The following is a 20,328-nucleotide window of genomic DNA, read 5'->3' as shown; positions in this document are numbered from 1 at the left end:
TATGCTTGCAAAGAGGAATTTCAATTTTGAAAGGTTTAAAGAAAAACTATGTGCCTAAGTAGTGCCCACCAAGTTACAAAATTAATTATGCAACTAATAAACTCATTATGTTCTTGGTTTGGCTAGTAAGTAGCTGCAACCTATTCTTGGGAAAAAAGAAAAAACACAGACTGTAACACAATTCAACATACAAGCAATACAGCAAATCTCCGTAAGACTTATTTTCTGCTGGATATTTAGGGATATTCAGATTTAGGCTATTATAAAGATGCAATTACTAACAATAATTAAAAGAATAAAAATAACTAAATGAAATACAAACACATTGTCAGAATTTAAACACCTAAAATGGGAGTTTCTTCATTAAACAAGGCTTCCCTTTTACATAGCCTTCCCATGGATTTTGAGCTAGAATCTGTGAAATTTATTTCTCAAAAACATATATAACACCAGTTGCAAATTCGCTTATTCCACATTTTAAAGTCTACCAAATTTGTGAAACAATTTTAAAAATAATACCATTTCAACTACTTCCCTTCCGATGAATATAAATCACAATTTTAACGCAATTACAAGCAATTCCATTTTAAATCATCCCAGCTACACTACATGTTTCAACATTCACGCTAAAAGTAAGTACCCACTTCACATGAAGGCTGCAACAGTGGCTGTGACTCAGTGAAGTGATTGTAATATCAAAGTTGTGAATAAAGGCCCAACTCTTCTTCAGTATTTTAAATCAATACTTCTCAAACATTTTCTGGTCACATAAGAGAGACTGTATAATAGCAAAGTGCACAGCAGGTTTCCTGGTTTGGATTTGTTTTCCTCCCAACACTGCAAAGGTATCTACTGTATGTTTTTCCTCCAACACTAATAGTCTGAAGCAGCAGCAAAGAACCTAACTGTCAAGAAATACTCAAGACAGAAAATATAACGGACCTTTGTTTTCTCCACTGCTTCCTCCCCGAAGTGACAGTAATGCAGATAATACAGGGTAGGACATCAATTTAATGAACCAAACAACATATATTTGAAGCATCTTAAATAAACGTGATTTCTTTCTCGAGTATGACAGGGAATTGCTTACTAATACTTTCCTTACAAACAATTCTTGAAATAGTCAACTCATCCTCTCCTTCAATACAACAAAATCAAGACTTCCTCCTTGTAAATGACCAAAAGTTTTCTTACTGCTATTTCAAGAGAGAAATACATACTATCTCCGGCCTTCTTCAAGAAGCTCACATCCTCCCAAGCTCAATGGGCAAATTCCCAATTAAACTACATAAACAAGTAGTTTATCTGGAATAACATTATCTGGAAAAACGGTGCATGCTACATTAGAAAAAGTAATTTTTAAAATTTACGTGTAGGCTAATGTAGCGCTGAAATGCTTCTTAATGTAGGTTTCCAAGACAGGATTAAAATGTTGAAATTTTCTGTCAGCAATCAATCCAATGATAAATACCTGGAAAAAACAGCATAATTATTGCACTACGCTCAAAAAAAAAAATCTTTAATATTGTACATTCACCCACCTTTATTTTCAGATAAGACATATTAATAACACTAAAAACACACAGACTTTGGCTTTTGATTATCCTCACAATATATTAATATTCTCCTTTCCTGTGAAAACTTCCTATTCATAGAAAAGTTTTCTGTCCAAGCAGAAACTTTCTGTTTCTGTCTAAAATTCTGCTGTTAACCCACTAAAATGACTGGACTTGACTGCTTCCATCTTTTCTGGGAGGATGACATGATGTGATACAACCCCTTTTTGATCAAGTCCAATTGAAACATCAAATATAACAAACACTTTCCATGCATTTTAAACTAAATAATAACTAACAGCTAATATCATCTGTCTCGTTAGTGATCTTCATCCTAGCATTTACACCACTTGTTTTATTTATTCGTCGTTGCAGTACCTACACTTGATTCCATCCACAATGAGAACTTACCAAAGCATCAAACACTAATGTGTCAAACGTCTCACTCTCCGAGTTCTCCATCATTATGTTAAAAAGTGCATCCAATGTATCTTGAAGAAACTACAAATAAATACACAATTCATCACATTTTACAGGAAAAAATAAATTCAGACGTCACACAGGTTTCTACAGACATACTTGCTTTCATTTATGTATTTTACAAAGTAAGGACATTTTAAAAGTTAGCTGAAAAAAGGAAAATTTAATATTTTGTTTTTCAGCAAATTATTTTTTAGTTGATTATCTATAGATCCATATCACTCAAACACAAAAAAAAAAGGTCAGAAAAATCACGCTTGGTACACCTGTACAGTAAGTTTAATCTATTATAGTGAATGAACAAAAATGTATTTCAGAACTCAGTTTCAACAGACAGTCAACAGGACCATGCAGTTTCTGAAAACTGATGTTTCAGAGCACAAACCAGACAAGCAACTCAGTCTCATGCCAAATAAATCAAGTCACCCTCAGTGGTTTTGAGCTGAGCAATGAAAAGTGCACAGCACACCGCTTTTCATGACTGCATAAACTCAGATCCAGTTTCAAATGAGAGCATACATGCAGGCATGGGAAACAGAGCACGCAACCTTCTGCCCCAGCCCAAGACCTACACGCCTCTATCACTGTAACAGAGGAAGAGTCTTCACTAGCCAGTTGGCTGGACACCCTGATCTGTGCAACATGAAAGTAAAAGCAGATTAGTGTCAGGGGACCCAAGTTAAGCAGAGGGATAAAAGCTGTTTTATGCATGTATAATTACAGTGTTTCTTCCCAGGGACAAGTAGAACATCCATAGACCAGAGATACTCCTCAATGCATTCAGTTTTATCAGCATAGGATTCTGGGTCTGAGCATTTTCTTCCACCAGATGACACAAAAACGACATGGGCTCCTCCAAGGCAGAGTGAGGATGGATCACGGCCTCAGTTTGTACTTGTTTTGGTTGAGAGAGAAGGGGTTCAACAAGAATTGTTCCAGCAAGTCTGTCTCAAATGAAGTAAAAATGGGTTTTGTCTTGTAGATGAGACAAGGTATAGTTGGGAAGAACATCTGAACAAACAGGAGGCAATTGATTCCTGAGATTGCAATTACAAAGAGATAGTATATACACTGTGGAAGTGATGGAGAAACAGTCTGACTCCCCCCTTCCTCCCTTAAAATTTTTTATCTATAATGAGTCTCCTAGATCAAACACAATTCACTTGGACTACCTACTAAAACCAAAGTTAGATCTCAAGAATTAACCTCCATTTAGCAGCTGCTGAATGCCAGACTTCCTCAAAACAAGTGAACATGGAGCCACAGTTCATGCTACTAATATCTGAAGACGAAAAAACAGAAAAGCCAAAATGCTTGCAGCTGATTTTAGACTTCAGTTCTGGGGGAAATCCAGCTCATAACTGACTTTCATTAGTAGAATTCAAGTTTTAAACCTGTTCACAAGGACTTCATGTAACAGCAAGAATAGAGGATAAATGCTTTTGTCGTATAAAGTGGCAGGAAAACATTTCTCAGGTAGGGAGCTAGTATTTCCAGACTATTAGTTTACATTCTCATATCCTATAGACTCTCTGCATAAATGGAGTCAGAGCCTCTGTTAAAGGGAGATAACATTTACAGTTTCCACACACTACTGAAACAGTCAATCACAGAATGAGTATCACGGCTGATCTCTATCTCCCAATAAATGAACACCAGGAGGCAGAGGGATTTTACTGGAGTTTTGAAAAAATAGAAATAGTTTAACAGAAAATTTGAATATGTTTTATCAAATGCATACTGTTTGTAATATACACAGCCTGTACCATGTATCGTATTTAAAAACACAAAGGACAAAAAAAGCTGAAAGAATACAAAGGAACAGTTACAAACTAGATATTATGGATGTGCAACAGAGCAGTCTACACAAAGATTTTCTGAACGCTGCTGTAACAGATGGACAATGTAAACAATGGTCTTCTAAAAAAGGAATAAAAACTGAAGAGAGCAATATTAAACATTCACTCTTCTGTCCTATGCACAAATCAAGTTCTGCTCAGATCCCTGTGAAATAAATAGGGAGAAGGGAGTAAGATTTCACACGAGTCCTGCAACAGCGCAGGGAGGGGTGAGCGTGTGCCAGCTGGAGAACTCGCTCCGATATTGCTTTTACTTAAACCTCGTTTGTGCTGCATTCTGGTGCTTCTAAAATCACCAGTATCCATCAGGCAGCAATCTGCTGCACGCGCTCTGATGTCTTTTAGAGAAGAGGGAAAACGACAAATGGCAGAACTATGACAATGCTTGGCAGCAGCAAGTATCAGTGTCAAGTTTTTAGCTATCAAATGATCCACAACAAAACAGCAGCAGGTAGAACCTTCCTGAAAAACACATCATGCGAGATACTGTTTTCACCCTACTCAATAAAGGATAATATCCGCAGTCTCAGAGGTTTTAAGTTACTTCAAGATGAGGCATTCATTATGCTTCTATTAACCAAATTAAAATCCACTTAAGTAAGAAAACAACACTACAGGCCCTGAAGGGTCATCTGGCCCCAAGACATTACATCTTTTGACACTCTTAGATTTGATTTATTACAACACTTTCAATAAAGTCCCAGCCTACTCTTTTCCACAGCTAAATCTGTCTTTATGTAGGTCTCTACCATCACTCAGTGGCCTTGGCAAATGTAAATAACTTGCCTCAGCTAAATATTTTCAGGAGAAATAATTTAAAAAAAATAAAAAAAAACAGCAGCACACAGTAGGATTGCGTTCCACATCCATATATTAAAAATACATTTAATATCACCACCTAAGAATTCCAAGATGTTTTAATCTTGCAAAGAAAAATGCCTTCTTGTACCTGTATATAAAAATTCACTGAAGCGCTAAAAAAACAAACACAAAAAAACCCACTCTACATTTTCAGAAATTTGCATTTTATGTGTGTTTTACCAGTACTCAACATCCGAAATGCTCTTTGAGGGCACGGTGAAGGGCATTAGCATCCTGAACGCTGAGAGATACCTGGCTACAATTTAATGTGCAAGTGCGTGCAGTAAGGGAAGGGGGAACAAAAAGATATGAATACACCAAAATACGGGATTCAGCAAAATTATGATACCAAACGAATTTTTAAAGAAGTTAATTTGTTACCTTAACTACTTCACCACCATCGACTTTCATCAGCTGCTTCAAATTCTGCTGCAACAGGTTTGTGTTAGATCGCCATTTCAGAAGTCCCAAGAGATCAACTAGGAGTAAGAAAAAACAACTGTATCATGCAGGATATTTACTTTCACTCACACCCCATAATTATGTTCAGGACAAAGAGGTTTACTTCCTTAGGTCAGCCATTTTCACTGGACAACCACGTATTTCTAGCACACCCCTGACACTGCAGAAACCTGGTACAAGACTTCTATCATGAAAGAACTCTGAAAGGCTTTCAAAAAAGCAGTCTGCTTTCGAAATGTCAGCACGAAGATCTAGGCCAAGAAAGTCTGATCCCTCTAGTTGTAATTTGTTGTACACAACAGTTGTGTGTTTAGAAAAAGATGCCAAAATGAAATTAGTCAGCCACCAACACAGTCGTATGTACAGGGCCGTGACTCTTCCAGCATTAATGTTTCTAGCTTCTTTGCTCTCACTGAATAAACTGAAAAGAAAATAAGGCACACTGCAAGGCAAACAGTTGCAAACTAAGCTAATTCAGTGGCAAGCTCTCTGCTTAATAACTCACAATGCCCAAATTGCTTGGTTGCTTCCAAGTGATGGAGAGCTAGGGTACAGATCAGATCATGAAACAAATCAGCTGTAAATGGTCTTGTCCCCAAATTCTACACCCCACTATTAAGATCATGTCATTCCATCATTCACTGATAAATAAGAGAATACAGGCAGCAAGCTCACTCTCTTTTACTAGTCATAAAGAACCACAACATCCTTTTTCAGTTTCCTTTAAGGAAAACTTCTCACGAGGCAACTCACAACTGAGGTCTCCCTGCAAATAAACATGCTAGTAAATATTAACCACCACACTACAGCACCAGTAAGTTAAACGCACATTTGTTGAGATGCGACCTGAACTGCTCACAAAGCCAAAACCCCAAGCTCGTCCTGCCTTAGCCAAACCAGCATCAGGGGAAAAATTCCTCCCTGCCCTATTAGAAGTCAGTTTTCAGAACAAAACAAACTATCCGCAAGTCGTCATCTGTAGATGCCCCTAAAGAGACACAAAAATGAGATTTTAAAGACTGGCTACCTTCAGTTTAGCCACTGGATTACCACTGCACATTACCCAGTAAATTCTGCCCAATATAACTCTTAAACAGCAAGGACAGACGGCTTCTCCCAACCAATATCCCCTCACTCCTTTTATTCAAGCTTTCAAAGCAACCAACAAAACGTTTACCAAGGCACGCATCTGCAGAGTACATTCTGCAAATTATATGCCGAGACCCAGAGCAGCTGCTATACTGCATCTGCAGAGTATATTCTGCAAATTATATGCAAAGACCCAGAGCAGCTGCTATACTTTCCCCAAAATTTTTCATTCTAAGCAATAAATAAAACTACTTCTTGTGAAATGGACTGCAGTTCTCCTTGGGACAGATTCCCCTCTGAGCAGCACTCAAACCAAGCCTTAACTTCATCTCTTTCGGAATAGAAGAGCGTTTTAATACATTATAGCTTTGACCAATCCAAGCTTTCATTTTTTTTAATGTTTATGATTTTTAATATATCCTACAAGAAGTCTATAGGTTGAAATCAAAACCTTAGAAAGTCAACGTTAACAGAAAAATTGCTTCTGGAAGAAAAGTAAAGATGCTTCCACGAGTTACCCAAAGTGTTCCATGAATATGTTTATATCAGCTCTCCATCACCGAATTTTGTTTCAGTCTGACTTCTAAAAAGGCACCAGCTTGACAAAATAAGTGCTGAACAACAGCCAGCCCACAGACCATCTCCGAATGGCATCGTGCACTGCCCCAAGAAAACAAACTCACGTGTACTTTCAGCGTGATGACACAGCAAATGCTAAATGAATATACATATGCAAACAGAAAATGTCAATGCAGTCCAACCACCAGAAAGAGAAAAATAAGTTACAGTGTACAGTACAAATGTGCATTCGCTCTGTTACTGCAAGAATTACCCCAGCAAAGTAGCAATCAGTCAGTTAATCCCACTCTTTTAATAGGTCTAGGTATAAAATAATACAGTAAGTAGAATACAAACACTGTGTTAGCCTATAGTAAATAGTAATTACCATAGCCAGCCTAGGCCAAGGGAAATTTATGTGATCAGAAAATATCAGAGGAAAAAGAACGAGGATTTTCAATTCCAAAGGGTTAGAACAAACATTCAGCCTGCCAAGCAGCCAACAGCAACTTTATTTGGGTTAATGTAATTTATGATTATATTGACTACATTTGAAGATCTTTTATATCTTATTTAGCAACTGGAAGCAAATGGTCCAGCTTCCTGGTTATATACTTTCCTTGACCTGTATTTATGCAAAGGTTTCCCTATAGAGATACTCAACCTTTTCTCAAAGCCCAGTCACTGAATTGGAGTTAGATGGTGTTTCCACTCTAACTAAATTTCCATGTGTTCTTTGAAATAATCTTCTCTCTTGACTTAAAGCATTTAACTTCCCACTCTCTATGACTTCTTTTAATTCTGTATTCACATCTTCACTTTTATGCCACTGTAGCACCTGAATTTGTCGTATCATGTGTATTTTTTTTTTTTTTTTACATTATCAGTTGTGCTGAATGACTACGTAAAATTCCTCTCAACTGTTTTCTGAAAGCCTTGTCTCCTTGCTTCCTTGAAATCTTGACTCTACATGAGTAACAGTCACTGCTATATCTAGAGGTTTGAGTCCTTCAGGCAGAAAAGGAAACAGAAATTCTTTCAATAACCCTTACAGACACCCTGGATGCTTCCAACAGCAAATACACAGGTAGAACAGTGGACAGCTCTCTGGCTACTAGTAATGCGAAAAATTTTCCAGCAAGCCCATTAATGCAATTCCAGTTCTACTCCCATCACCCTGACAATAACAGGACATCCAACTACATAGTTCTACAAGAGACACTGGTAAGATTTACTATCCACAGGCGGTTTTCATGTAGAGCGGGATGTCCATTTACCCTAAGAAGTTCCAACACTTCCCACCCCAGAAAGATCTACTGAGATGCTGTCAACTGCAAGTAGATATCCCATAATGTATGGCATCAAATTTCTCACTTCTGACCTTAAAAAAACCCAAACAAAACTAAAGAAAACCAATAAAAAACCAAAAAAAACCAAAAAAAACCAAAAGCTCACAAACTTGGGCTGTGTGCTGATGCATTCAGTGCCCCACAACATGTAAACAGTTGCAAAGCGAGTGTGAGGTTTCAAAGAGTCAACCACCCCCTAGAGAAGGTGGGGACCCAGTTCCACACTGCCTGTTAATACAGCAGGTGACAGTGGCACTGTGAGTCATGACTTAAAACACACATATCTCTCTCGTTTGACACAGTTTCACATCAATTCTTAAATTCCAGAGTTCTAATATAGAAGCTCCATTTCATTACACAAAAATGCACTTAATGTTTATGTCAAGCTCTTTCTTCAGCCCATAAAGGACATATTTGTTACAGAAAGTCTGGAGAACAGAATAAAAATAAAGGCATGCACTGCCATAGTCCCGTGGATATGGGAGGAAGAACATTCTCCTCTGCCTCAGATAGCAAAGGAGGAGAATCTGGCCAAGAGGCAAAGCATGATGATGAGCAGCAACCTCTGATGCCTCCAAGACCTGATCTTCTCACCGATTCCTGAGGATGTTGAGGGTTTTTTGCTTATTCTCTAACGGTCCTCCTCTTTGGCTTACCTTGCTACTCTTCCTCAAAATGAAATGCAAAATCTAAGAAAAGGCCATGTGTTGCTTTAATAAATTCTGCCACAAATCGCTAACAACTGCTCAAATGTTAACTAAGTAAGTACTTCATACTATCACTTTCTCTCAAAGGAAATAGCTGAAGTCTTACCAGTGGCCAAGTCTGCTATTCTGGAGACTTTTCAGATGCTAAGGACATCAACTACTAACAGAAAAGCAACATTAATAACTTACAGTTCATAGAGAACTGAAGTCAAGTGACTGTTCAAAGAGCTTAAATACAAAAAGATAGTCTGCAACATCAAATACGATGCAGAAAGAGCCATATGATTTAGTAACATACTTTCAGAATTACTAAAAATAAGTCTTAATGCCAATTCCAAATGGAGGATGAAGAAAGATCTGACAATGACCAAAAGGAGAAAATTATGCTTTGGCTCAACATTTTGGTAAATGAGGATTATCATGGATTTTTACTTCCTTATTTATACAAAAGTTAAAGGAAGAATATTGACCAACAACTTTACAGAAGTTAAAATCAGCTTCAGAAACTATAATCTGAACAGCACTGCCAATTTTTAGATGAAAAATGATACTTGAGGGAGGAATTGAATGATGACATTTTATTGTGGGGTTTTTTTTTTTCTAAATTGCTTAAGGATACATGGTGATCTTGTTTAATAATGTCAAAATACTATGAAGAAAGAAAAACTTTTTCTCAAAGTTGCCAAAGCCTTCACAGACAGCATGAGTAACAATAACATTAAATAAAGATCAAAAGTTCAAAGCAAATTATATGTAAATTAAGCCTGAAACGGTGCTCAGTCTTAATTTTAATAATAGTTCTGTGAAAGCAACGTCAATATATTGATCCCTATGAAATAATTGTAACTACTCACAAGCACTAGGAAAGACTGAGGGGAAAAAAAAACCCTAATCATATCGCAAACAAAAAGCAGCTCAATTCCATGTGCTGGCTTCTGCATTCTACAACACCACTGTGTTACTGTTCAGCTCTGATCCCCCATCTCTGCTATGAGATTCCAAAATCATTTCTGAATTTTTCGCTAAACACCCTCTTAGGCTGTAAGACTGCCAGACTGCAGCGAATCTGATGTGTTCTGAATACGAAACACCTAGGATGTGCTACAACAAAGATGCCACTGAAAAGCACTGCAATAAAATTGTGAGTTGACTACGAAGTTGTACCAAAGCAGTAACTTTCCCCCTGGACTGAGGACAATCCAGTCATTATTCCCACCCACCCGCCATCCCAAGCTCTCCTCATCCACAACCCCGACTCCCGACAGATCTATCCGAACTAAGCCCTCCCTTCTCATGAGTCACAAAGAACGATCCCTTTCCCTGGCATGACTCACTCCCATCTCCATGACCCACCCACACTCCCGGGTCTACTTCTGGTGCAGCGAACAAGGGAGCGCTCCATGGCAACGAAGCACAAAAATTACCGAGAGGGCACAGTCTGGAAATGTGAAATATTTGCTTTGCTGGCTGCCATCAGCTCTGCTTTCCACAGCCTTTGGATGCAGTCAGCTAGCTGACAAATACGCATGAAAAATGTATATAAGGCAAGTTTTAAAAGGACCAAAACATGCCAGCTCCATTCCCCGTACTCTGTGTTCACGTGAGGACATGTCAACATGAGAGTGACTTCCAAGCAACACATTCTCATGCTCACATCCTTTCTGCCCAACACAAGAAAACACCAAGCTTTCTTCAAGCATAATATTACACCTTGGAAATAACACAATAGAACTTATTTGGGAGCAGAGCCATGATATTACCTACTCTTGAAAGCAAACTCATCCTCTTCCTTAGTGCTATTATTCATACCCACAGAGAAGTAAAATGCCACAGAGCCTGTTTTCAGTAAACTTCAATATGAGAGTCTCAACTATATGGCAAATAATATTCCTCTTCCCATTTAACTCTGGATTCTTCTGTTTTCTTAGAGACATGTACGCTCTAAAGCAAAACAAAGCCCGTGGGCAGAGAAAAGGCTGGATAGTACATACACTCGGTAGATGTTTTTGCTGCATCCAGACAATTTAATCCAAGACTGCGTGGCAAACAACCCCCCACCCACTCACAGAGGAAGGCGGATGGAGAAGGCAGGGAAGTCAGTACATACAACCCCACTCCAACCACAAGGAGCAGAAGCTCCAGCAGTTCTATGAGCTTACCATTCTGGGTAAGTTTTGTTGAACAAACTAGAGTAGAAATCTGGAAAGAGTCTTTGCTGATAGTGCAGCTTCCGAGGTTCTGCATGCTCTTCCCTGTTGCAGAGTGTCCCTTTTCCTCCAATTCTATTTTAGTCGATGGCAGACTTAAATATGTTGAGGCATCCTCCAGCTTCTTTGCTTCTGCCTACGGTAGTGTTTTAAATACAATACAAAAAAAAAATTAAAATATCCATTAAAAAGCCTTGGTAATAGTAAAATTTTATTATTTACACTGGATTTTCTTAGGTTTCCTCCAGAAATGGAGCTATCCAATGGGTCTTTAACAACAGTAATTTAGCACTAACCTGCCTACACATTAGAGTCAAAATGTAGTATTCAAAGGGCAAGACGAGTAACTTTTCCCAGCCATGAAAACACACACAGAACTCAGAAACAAGCACCTTTAAAATTAAAACATGTCCAGTAAAACATACTCCAGGTTTAACAGTCAATCTGCCAAATGTGCAAATTGCACAGTACTTACTATTTAGTTGCTTAATCTAACAGAATAATGTATTTTTCTATGCCATTCTGTAACAATAATTCACTAAAAGCCAGTGGTACTCACACTGAGCTACCTACTATGGAAAGACTAAAGTATCTCAAAATTCTACCTTGTAAACTATAAGGTCATGTTCTCCATCTCTCAAAGTTGTTCCATCATATCTCATGAGCTTCACAAATGCTAGGGCAAATATTTTCTCAGATTTATCTTTGGCTGTTACAAAACAAACAAAAAAGCATAATTAAATATTTGATACTAGTCCAGACAGTTCACCTAATCTCAAAAACATGGATAACCTATAAACAAATGACCAGGGTAAAGATTCTCAGCTGGAGAAAAGGTACAAGAAATAGGGAGAGTCTCTAAACTCAAGATAGAACCAGAAATATGAGAAATAAATGCTTAAAAATCTGGCCATGGCAACAGTAGCTAGATGCTTAATATTTCTATATTTTGTGTGTTCATTTAGAAAGCTGAATTAAGGCAACTTTTTTTAAAAAAAAAGAACAGAAATTTGATACATTTATAAAGTTCAGGGTTTCTGGAGTTAGAAGAATGGCAGTGCTGGTACCTAGAATATGATTTAGAGACCAGCATGAGGATGTCATCAGGGCTCTATCATTTAGAGGGGGAATATTAGAACGAAAACAGAACTTGGATCCACAACTACAGATGAAGTGCCTAAGTGTCTGAAAGCTGACCCACTCTACAAGTAACACGAACCAGAAAACTCATTCCGTTTGATCTCATTGTTCAAAACCTATCACCAAAAGTTATGTAAAAACAAAGCAACGAGGCAAGTAGAAATCACAAAGTTAAGAAGTAAAACCAGACGGAAAGTGCAATTAACTTGAGATAGCCCAAGCAGCCTGTGAGAAAGCCCTGCAGTCCTAAGGCACGGCCTTTAATTAATATTTAAGCTATGGCTAACTTACATTTTTGAGTCATCATAAAAATATTTCTGACTGCAGTAGTTTGTAGTGTGCAATCATAATTTTGACACTAATGACACTAATTTTCTGCACATTGTTTTCATTAGCAAGAATTATTCTCTGAACTAAGTAAATCTTTTATTAATGATCAATTTCCAAGATATACAGCTTCAATTAAATAACCACTATGGAGTAAGATGCTACACGTTACACAGATAACTATACACGAAGAGTATTACACATCTTAAAATGCATCCAGGGGACATCACCTGATTAACGCTTTTGTCTACGCATTTATTCTGCGGCAAAAAAGTTTTGCTGCAGATTTTGAAAGGCTTTCCTATCAAGTGAGACAGCCCCTGTAATCACTACATGGAACGAACGTTATCACAACCAAAGCAAATCCCCAAACTTTACTACAAAACACCCGTTGACAAATGGAAGATGTCTGGCTGTCTCGATCTGATCCTCGACAGCTCAAAGCATCTCAGCTGCCAGCAACATTAATGGAAAGCCAAGGAAAACCACAAGCTCTCAAATACCTTTTAGACCAAAACTACTTCAAAACAACTACAAGTCACTCAGAGCCAGAAGGAGAAACCAAGTTTCTTAATAGCTAAGTCTTCATTTACTGATGCTAAGCCCACTGTAAACCCTCCAATATTCCCATTTCACACATGGGGTTATTAAATATCTTTACAACTCCTTACCCACCTACCTCTAAGATACACAACACCACAACCCTTTCAGTGGCTAACTGAAAGCTTTATTCACTAGCCCTTTTATTTGACTTGGAGAAAGAACTGGACAGGGAAGGAAAAACTTGATGTTAATAGGTAAGAGTGAGGAATATGTAAAGGGAAAAAGAAGCTGACATGCTAACATACAATAAGCAGGCAAAAAAAACCAAACTTACCCCTGCACTAAAAGTGATTACAGTAGTCAATTACAGATTAGGAATATTATGCCTGTTTCAGCAGATTTTGGTACCAGACACTGAGAAGAACCATAATGAAAAGGCTGAATTACTCACAGTCCTGTGATGATCTGTGACGGAACGTGAACCTTAAATGACTGCGGTTCACATCTTCGATGGGGATTGCGACCTTCACATATTGGGAGAAAGGACAGAGAAAGAAAACAGTCAGTAGAGTATCTTCAAACACCATCAACCACTACCAAATCTCATCTAGACATCTCTCAACAGCATGCTTGGCTCTTTCAAAAAGATTGATGTTAAGTACCAGCTACTTTTTGCCATAGAAGACCTTGAAAGGTCATCGATTCCCCAGGAAAATCACCAATTCTTGCACCAAGAAACAGAGAAGGAACAAAGCAAGACTGTTAAGCTATACGACACAACCTGCAACTTCAGATGTTGGGCTGTAACCTCAAAGCCTGCCCCGGGCTCAGGAATGAGCCCTCTTGAGTTTGACTGGTAGAGGTGAACTTGATAATCAACAGCAGCAAAGTAAAAATTCTTAACATATCTGTTATCTACGCAGCACTTACACTACATATACTATTAGTTATCTCAGATCCACATGTAACCAATGTGCAGAGGTGTAACCAATGCTCTTCTCCCTCAGTATTTTTGCTAGAGCTGTCGTATTTTTTTAATCACGCACACATTCAGGCTCTGTGCTGTATGTACCTCCCCAACACCATGTCTTCATTTCTGCCAGTCCCTAGCAGCCACCTTCTGACTGCACATGCAATAAGAGCACCTTTGGACATCAAATGAATGTGTGGGGAGTATCAGTAAGTCCCTCCTCAGTACATATGTACAGCTCCCACTGACTACAGCTAGACAGAATATATTTTATAAAGCTAACATCAGCCTCCTCTGTAATATTAAAACTTGGCATTTAAGCTAAAAATGTTATTACCCAAGCAAATTCAGCAAGCTTAAAGCACAACCAGCCAGATCCCAAAACACTGATGGGTTCAACACTGTAGCAATTACGTTTTAACCTTAATATCCTGCTTCTCTAGGTCAGCTTCATGGAAATAGAGTGAACCATTCCTAAACAGATGTTGGAGTGCCCCCCTAACAGTCGCCTCCAACAAAAGGATGAAATAAAATTCATTATGCAATAAAAGTCAAATCTATTTTCCAACAGTCTCCGAAAGCCTTCCTTAGCTGAACTATTCCTTCTGTCCTGCTAAACATGATCACAAGCATTGAGTTTCCCTAGTTTTGTTTCTCAAGGCTTTCTATTGAAACCTGTATTAATCGTGTATTAAACCCACACAGAGGAAGTTATTGTAACATTTCATATACCTTTACAGTCTCAAACCAGCGAGGCTGCTTCACTTGGTAATATATTACTGACTTGTACTCTGAGATGGCTTCATCACCAGCACCAGGAAAAATAACGCTCTTGAAAACACAAACAAAAGAGAAAATGTTTATGTCTATCTTAAATTCCACTTTTTCATTCAAATAAATAAATTTAAAAAAAAAAAATCAGTGAAGTAGGTCAGAGTAAGACAGAACGGCTCATGCTCAGAGCTCCTCATGAAATTAGGATCAAAGTGTATGGACTGATATGACAAGATGTATTTAGCTATGACAAAGGAGAAAATATTGTTGTGAATAAAAATAGGGACTTAAATTGACAGAGATGTTGAAAAGGTTTAAACAGATACGTATCAAAATAAAAAATACATTAAGTAATACCTCTAATCTTTTGCCATCTTCATCATAAACAGATACTGTAACTTCTACATTCTTTGCTGTTGTTTTACTGCCTTTGTCAAAATCTCCCTGAACCAACGTTACGTAGATGTCATTACGGACATCGCCTGAAAGAAAAAGCAAAGCAAAAGTTCTGAGCAATTTTCACAGTATACCTATTGATTTGTGAAACCAGGGATACACAGAAACAACGACCAACACATTTTAGTAACAGCAATCATAGGTATTCATGTCAAAAACATTTAAAAGTCACGGTATCCTGAACATTCAAAACTAGTAGTACCAAAAACAACTGTTTAGCTAAAATTGTGCTAAGACTTTGAAAGGATGAATTGCAACACAGTCATTAATTCATCCCATACACAGATATTTTGCAATTTAAAAATATTTAAAGAGCCTACAGAGGTCTGTTTAGCTTGTTATATTGGGAAGTGGTTTGATGTTTCTGCTGGCTTGGGGGTTGCAGGGGATGGTTGTTTTTAGCTTTATGTCTTAAAATGGTCTTCAGCTACACCCTAATTCAACTGAAATTTTGAAAATTAATTAGGGAAATGGGAGATTTCCAATAATTTCATGAAGCAGGTGGTTTACGTGCCAACATACGATCACAACAAGCAGAGGTGCTGAGGCACTTACACCACACTGGGTATATAGTAAAACATCTGACCAACGCACAGTCAGCAACGACAGGGAGAGCTGGAACTGGGAAGTTTTTTGAAAATATCTAATGGAACCTCCAGAGCCCATCAATCTAAAAAGGACAGTGCAGAGCTTTTTCTGTAGCCTGTTGCTTATGGCAGTTTTTATTTTGAGAAGCACCACATTTTTGGTTTTTTTTGTAAACACCAGAATTGAACATCCATGGAATATACGTATTAAAAAAAAGACAACGTGGCTTTCTTTCAAATGTATTATCCAAATCTAGTACAAACCCTAAGACACTTGTGTATCTCTAAATCAAGCCTGTCCCTCTGGAAAATCTTTCTGGTTTGGATTCATCACAGGATATAAGTTTTACATGTGTCCTTGATATGGAGAGGATACGAAGCATTTACTCTGTATACATTTTTCTTCACTGGAGAAAGAGGAGAATTTTCACGGTCACTGAGATATCATGGAAGGGGCGGGGGGGAGTAGTTTTATTTACTGATGCAACACATGTGGCAGGTATTGCCAAGTATTTTACGTTTATTTTAAATTAGACAAAATCCTTTAACGACCCATTATTTCTAATGCACACCATACCTCAAATTCATCTTATTTTTTCCCTCAAAGCTTCCATACATACAGATATTAAAAGAAGGTTAAAATACAACAAAGCAGCATTAATTCACACAAGGGCTTACCAGGCATAATAATCTCAGGAAACCCCATTTTCCGAGCCACAGCTGTTGACCTATCCACTAAGTGTGGAAACTCCTTCCTAATCTGATGAATATCTCCTGGAAGAAGTTTCAAAGTCACCCACAAACCTGTTGTGTAAAAACCACAATTATTAAACTGGTGTTTTTTTCTAGTTACTAAAGATTGCTTTTTACGTGTTCTAAAATGTAAGAACGTCCATGAAGGTAACTGCTCTTCATTTACAAAAATACACTTCATTGTATTTTAAAACACTCAAAAAAACCCCACCCCTTCAAGCAGAAAAATGAGGACAGCACACATAGGGATATCTGTTTATATCAGACTCTCTGGAAAACTGTACAAAATCCTCACCTGCAAGCTGACTGGCTAATAAAAGACCTGAGAAACTGGAAATCTGGGCAAGATAAGGATTCGGGCCTTTGCACTGTGCACTTTGCAGCAATACCATCTAGAAGGTGTCTTGGTAGGGAGGAGTTAGGCAGATGTTCCAAAGCAGACGCATGCAGCTTCCCGTACACTGGCTTACTGAAGCCAAAAATTTTATTCACAGTCTAAAAATTTCAATACAACATGTCTCCGTTCAGAAGGAAAACAGGTGAGTAAGACCATACAGCAGACTGGAAGGAGGAAACGCTTGGTTATCGGCTGGAGCCACTGAAGTACCTGAAGGGAGGTTGTAGTGAAGTGGGAGTCGGCCTCTTCTCCCAGGCAACTAGCGATAGGACAAGAGGACACAGCCTCAAGCTTCGCCACGGGAGGTTCAGGTTGGACATTAGGAAGCATTTCTTCTCAGCAAGGGTCATTAGCCATTGGAAGGGGCTGCCCAGGGAGGTGGTGGAGTCACCATCTCTGGAGGGGTTTACGAAAAGCCTGGACATGGCACTTAGTGCCATGGTCTAGTTGACAGGGTGGTGTGTCAGGGCAATGGTTGGACTCGATGATCCCAGAGGTCTCTTCCAACCTGGTTGATTCTGTGATTCTGTGAAGTCCAGACTGTGAAAATGCAAGCAAGCCTACTGTGCCCTCGGCACAAAGCTGGGGTGACCCCAGAGGAACCCCTCCTCCTCGCAGAACCAGCCTTCTCCTATCACTGAAGTCTTCCCCAAAGGGTCTCATGGAAATACAGCTTTCAAGCCATTAGGAGAACTGCCTCAAGCTTGTATCTATCCTTTGAACTCTCACAAGTTCTTTCCAATGAAATGTTTAACTTCCACAGGAAGAAAGAGAAGTGGCAACACTGATCTGAATGGAAAAACTAGTATTAAAACCAACCAATATTGAGATGCCAACAGGGGACCAACAGCAGATACGTAGCCTGAATTGATTCATCACCGCCACCCCCATAAGCTGTTTTTAACTGCACTGAGCACAAAGAAATCTACAGCATCAGCTTTACACAGTTGACATTTTTCTCTTCTGTAGCAGAAGCAGCCACTAAAAAGCCGCTGCTTGCCAACTAACATCAGGCACATTTGTCACAGGAAAAAGAAAGACACCAAAGTGAAAAAGAAAACAAAAAAAAACCTCAAAGAAGTCTTACACTCGGTAAAGTGACTCGCAATCAAGTTTAGGCATGAAATAATTACAGCAGCAATTTGCAGAAGAAAACCCTAAAATTAAAATCTATGATAAATACTCAAAAACTATTCATCTATAAAACAAATTGTGAGTTCTCCTGTTACACACACAATTAACTATACATTCATTTTGCATTTATTTGGTAGCTAGCTTTCTCTTCTATTAAAATCTCTAATAAAAGGCTACATGCTGACTTGTTGCCAGAGACAATTCTAACAGCTGCTGTTTCATTAAACAGTAACTGCACCTACGCTGCCCGGCTAAGCAACAGCTCAATCCTTTTCTGTTTGTTTGGGTGCCTTTCTCAGGGAAAGAATCTGAAATGAATGAAAGAAGCTGAAATGTTTCCTCCTTTCTGATACACATTGGCCACAGGTGAAAACAGGGGGGAAAGTAGATCTAAATTCTCCTTTTTAGCTAACTGATAATTTTTTTTAAAAAATTCACTTGGATTTTTATTTGCTATTAATTAGTAAAAATCAGCAAAAAAGTATAATTTTCCTTGGGTCTACTGTTCAGATACCCCCTACAAGCGATACAGATATTCACACACAGTGTTTGGGGGGAGCTCCGCACTGGCCTGCATAACAATGACTCCCAAAAAACCATTGAAACCAGTACAGTAATAACTGAGCTACCACACAATTCACTTTTTAACTGGCAGACATGATCACTAAGTGCTGTATACACACAGAAAAAACCCAACCCAGACTTTGGAAGCTAACTCAGTGTCACGTCAGCAGCGTGTACACTGAATTATGAACAGTGACGTGAGCAGCCCGTAAGACAAGGTGTCAGCGGGGTTGCCTTGCTCTGGCTCCGTCCTTACCACCTCCGAGCTCCAGTGCTGGCAGGAGCAATGCCCTGGTCTTCTTGAGAGAGAGCCAAATGCTGCCAGTGCAGCTGCGAAGAAGAAAAATAAGGCTGAGGAAGGGAAGGAAGAGAATATTCCTTCCTTCAACACGAGGAGGCCAAAGTCCACAGCTCAAGGGCACGAGAGCTGAGTCCCTGAGTCATCGTTTCCACTACAGAAATACAAAGATGTCCAAGGGATGGACAATGCAGAGAAAGGACAGACAACCTGTAGGGTTAACATGAGGCAGGGGAGGAAAGGTGTGGGGCTGTGGGGAATAGCGGAATGAGCCCTGAATGCTGGGGAAAAGGGGGAACACACCGTGCAAACACAGCAGCGAGCAAGTGAAGGTAATATTATGCACCCTTGATTCCAAAATTAAAATAATCACACGTTGCAAATCAAGCAATGAGCAGTTTTAGGTAGCCCGGTGTATATAAAGAACAGTACATACCCTGACCCTTGTGGTTAACTTCTTTAGCAGCAATCACTTTGTTTATAACAGTCTGAAGGAAATCATTCTCCCCTGCCACCCTGGGTGAAAAACGGGATGATATGTTCAGCTGCTTGTGTCGAATGGCGTCATCCAACGCTAGCCTGGAGGATGCACATGACGACCAACACCAGGAAACAAAGGGTCACAGAAAACCAGAAGTCACAGTAACAAGGGAACACAAAAGATCATATCATAGTTGTGACAAAGAGTATTTATTAGTCAACGCAAGACAAAGGACAGGCAAGGTAACAAGAAAGACAGAGGAAGATCATTAATCAGAGGAACGCTGATCTACCACAGAGAAGCGCAGCACACCTGCGCTGTTACTTCTCCCTTCAGGGACATGCATGCACAGGCCCCAGTAACGCTGTGTGAGGACAGAAAGGATGTCTCCCACCTGAGAATCCCCTGTTAAGCAGTGAAAACCTACACAGGCCGTTTTCTCTTTAATGTATCTAGAGCAGACTGGCCCTGCAACACCTCCAGGGTCCCTTCTGTCATTCTAGAGGTTAAGCAGCAGTGCATACCGTCCGAAGGAAAAGCTACCATAAATCTCACAGAAATGGCAGAGCAGAAGAAAAGCAGATACTCCAAACGTTCCATTAAACTTGATGAATAAATGAAAAGATGGGAACTAAACAGCAGCATTAAGTGTCATTTAAGTAATCTTGCCAAGTGCTTTTGACAGCCATTGTGGTGGTGGCTAGTGAATGAATGCAAACAAAGAGAGAGATGAAAACAGAATTGCATGTGGTACAACAGAAGCAAAGCATGGAATG

The 20,328-nt window shown here is 39.0% G+C and overlaps 1 protein-coding gene across 2 annotated transcripts in view; it reads right to left on the bottom strand.

Moving 5' to 3' along the window:
• DOCK1 (dedicator of cytokinesis 1) overlaps positions 1-20,328 on the bottom strand; it is a 313,699-nt gene that overhangs the window by 246,823 nt on the left and 46,548 nt on the right. The window contains exons 12-21 of one of the 2 annotated variants that reach the window (XM_068400212.1): positions 19,508-19,650; positions 16,604-16,729; positions 15,240-15,364; positions 14,841-14,939; positions 13,590-13,662; positions 11,734-11,837; positions 11,081-11,264; positions 5,138-5,235; positions 1,968-2,057; positions 1,371-1,471 (exon numbers count right to left, since the gene is read on the bottom strand). In XM_068400212.1, coding sequence (XP_068256313.1) covers positions 1,371-1,471; positions 1,968-2,057; positions 5,138-5,235; positions 11,081-11,264; positions 11,734-11,837; positions 13,590-13,662; positions 14,841-14,939; positions 15,240-15,364; positions 16,604-16,729; positions 19,508-19,650 — 1,143 coding nt within the window. The remainder of the gene's footprint in view (positions 1-1,370; positions 1,472-1,967; positions 2,058-5,137; positions 5,236-11,080; positions 11,265-11,733; positions 11,838-13,589; positions 13,663-14,840; positions 14,940-15,239; positions 15,365-16,603; positions 16,730-19,507; positions 19,651-20,328) is intronic. The other variant, XM_068400213.1, reaches the window with a different exon arrangement.

This window comes from Nyctibius grandis, chromosome 4, assembly GCF_013368605.1.
Source record: "Nyctibius grandis isolate bNycGra1 chromosome 4, bNycGra1.pri, whole genome shotgun sequence".
Lineage (NCBI taxonomy): Eukaryota > Metazoa > Chordata > Aves > Nyctibiiformes > Nyctibiidae > Nyctibius > Nyctibius grandis.
Note: the sequence above shows the minus strand (reverse complement) of the source record. Positions and strands in the feature narration are given on the sequence as shown.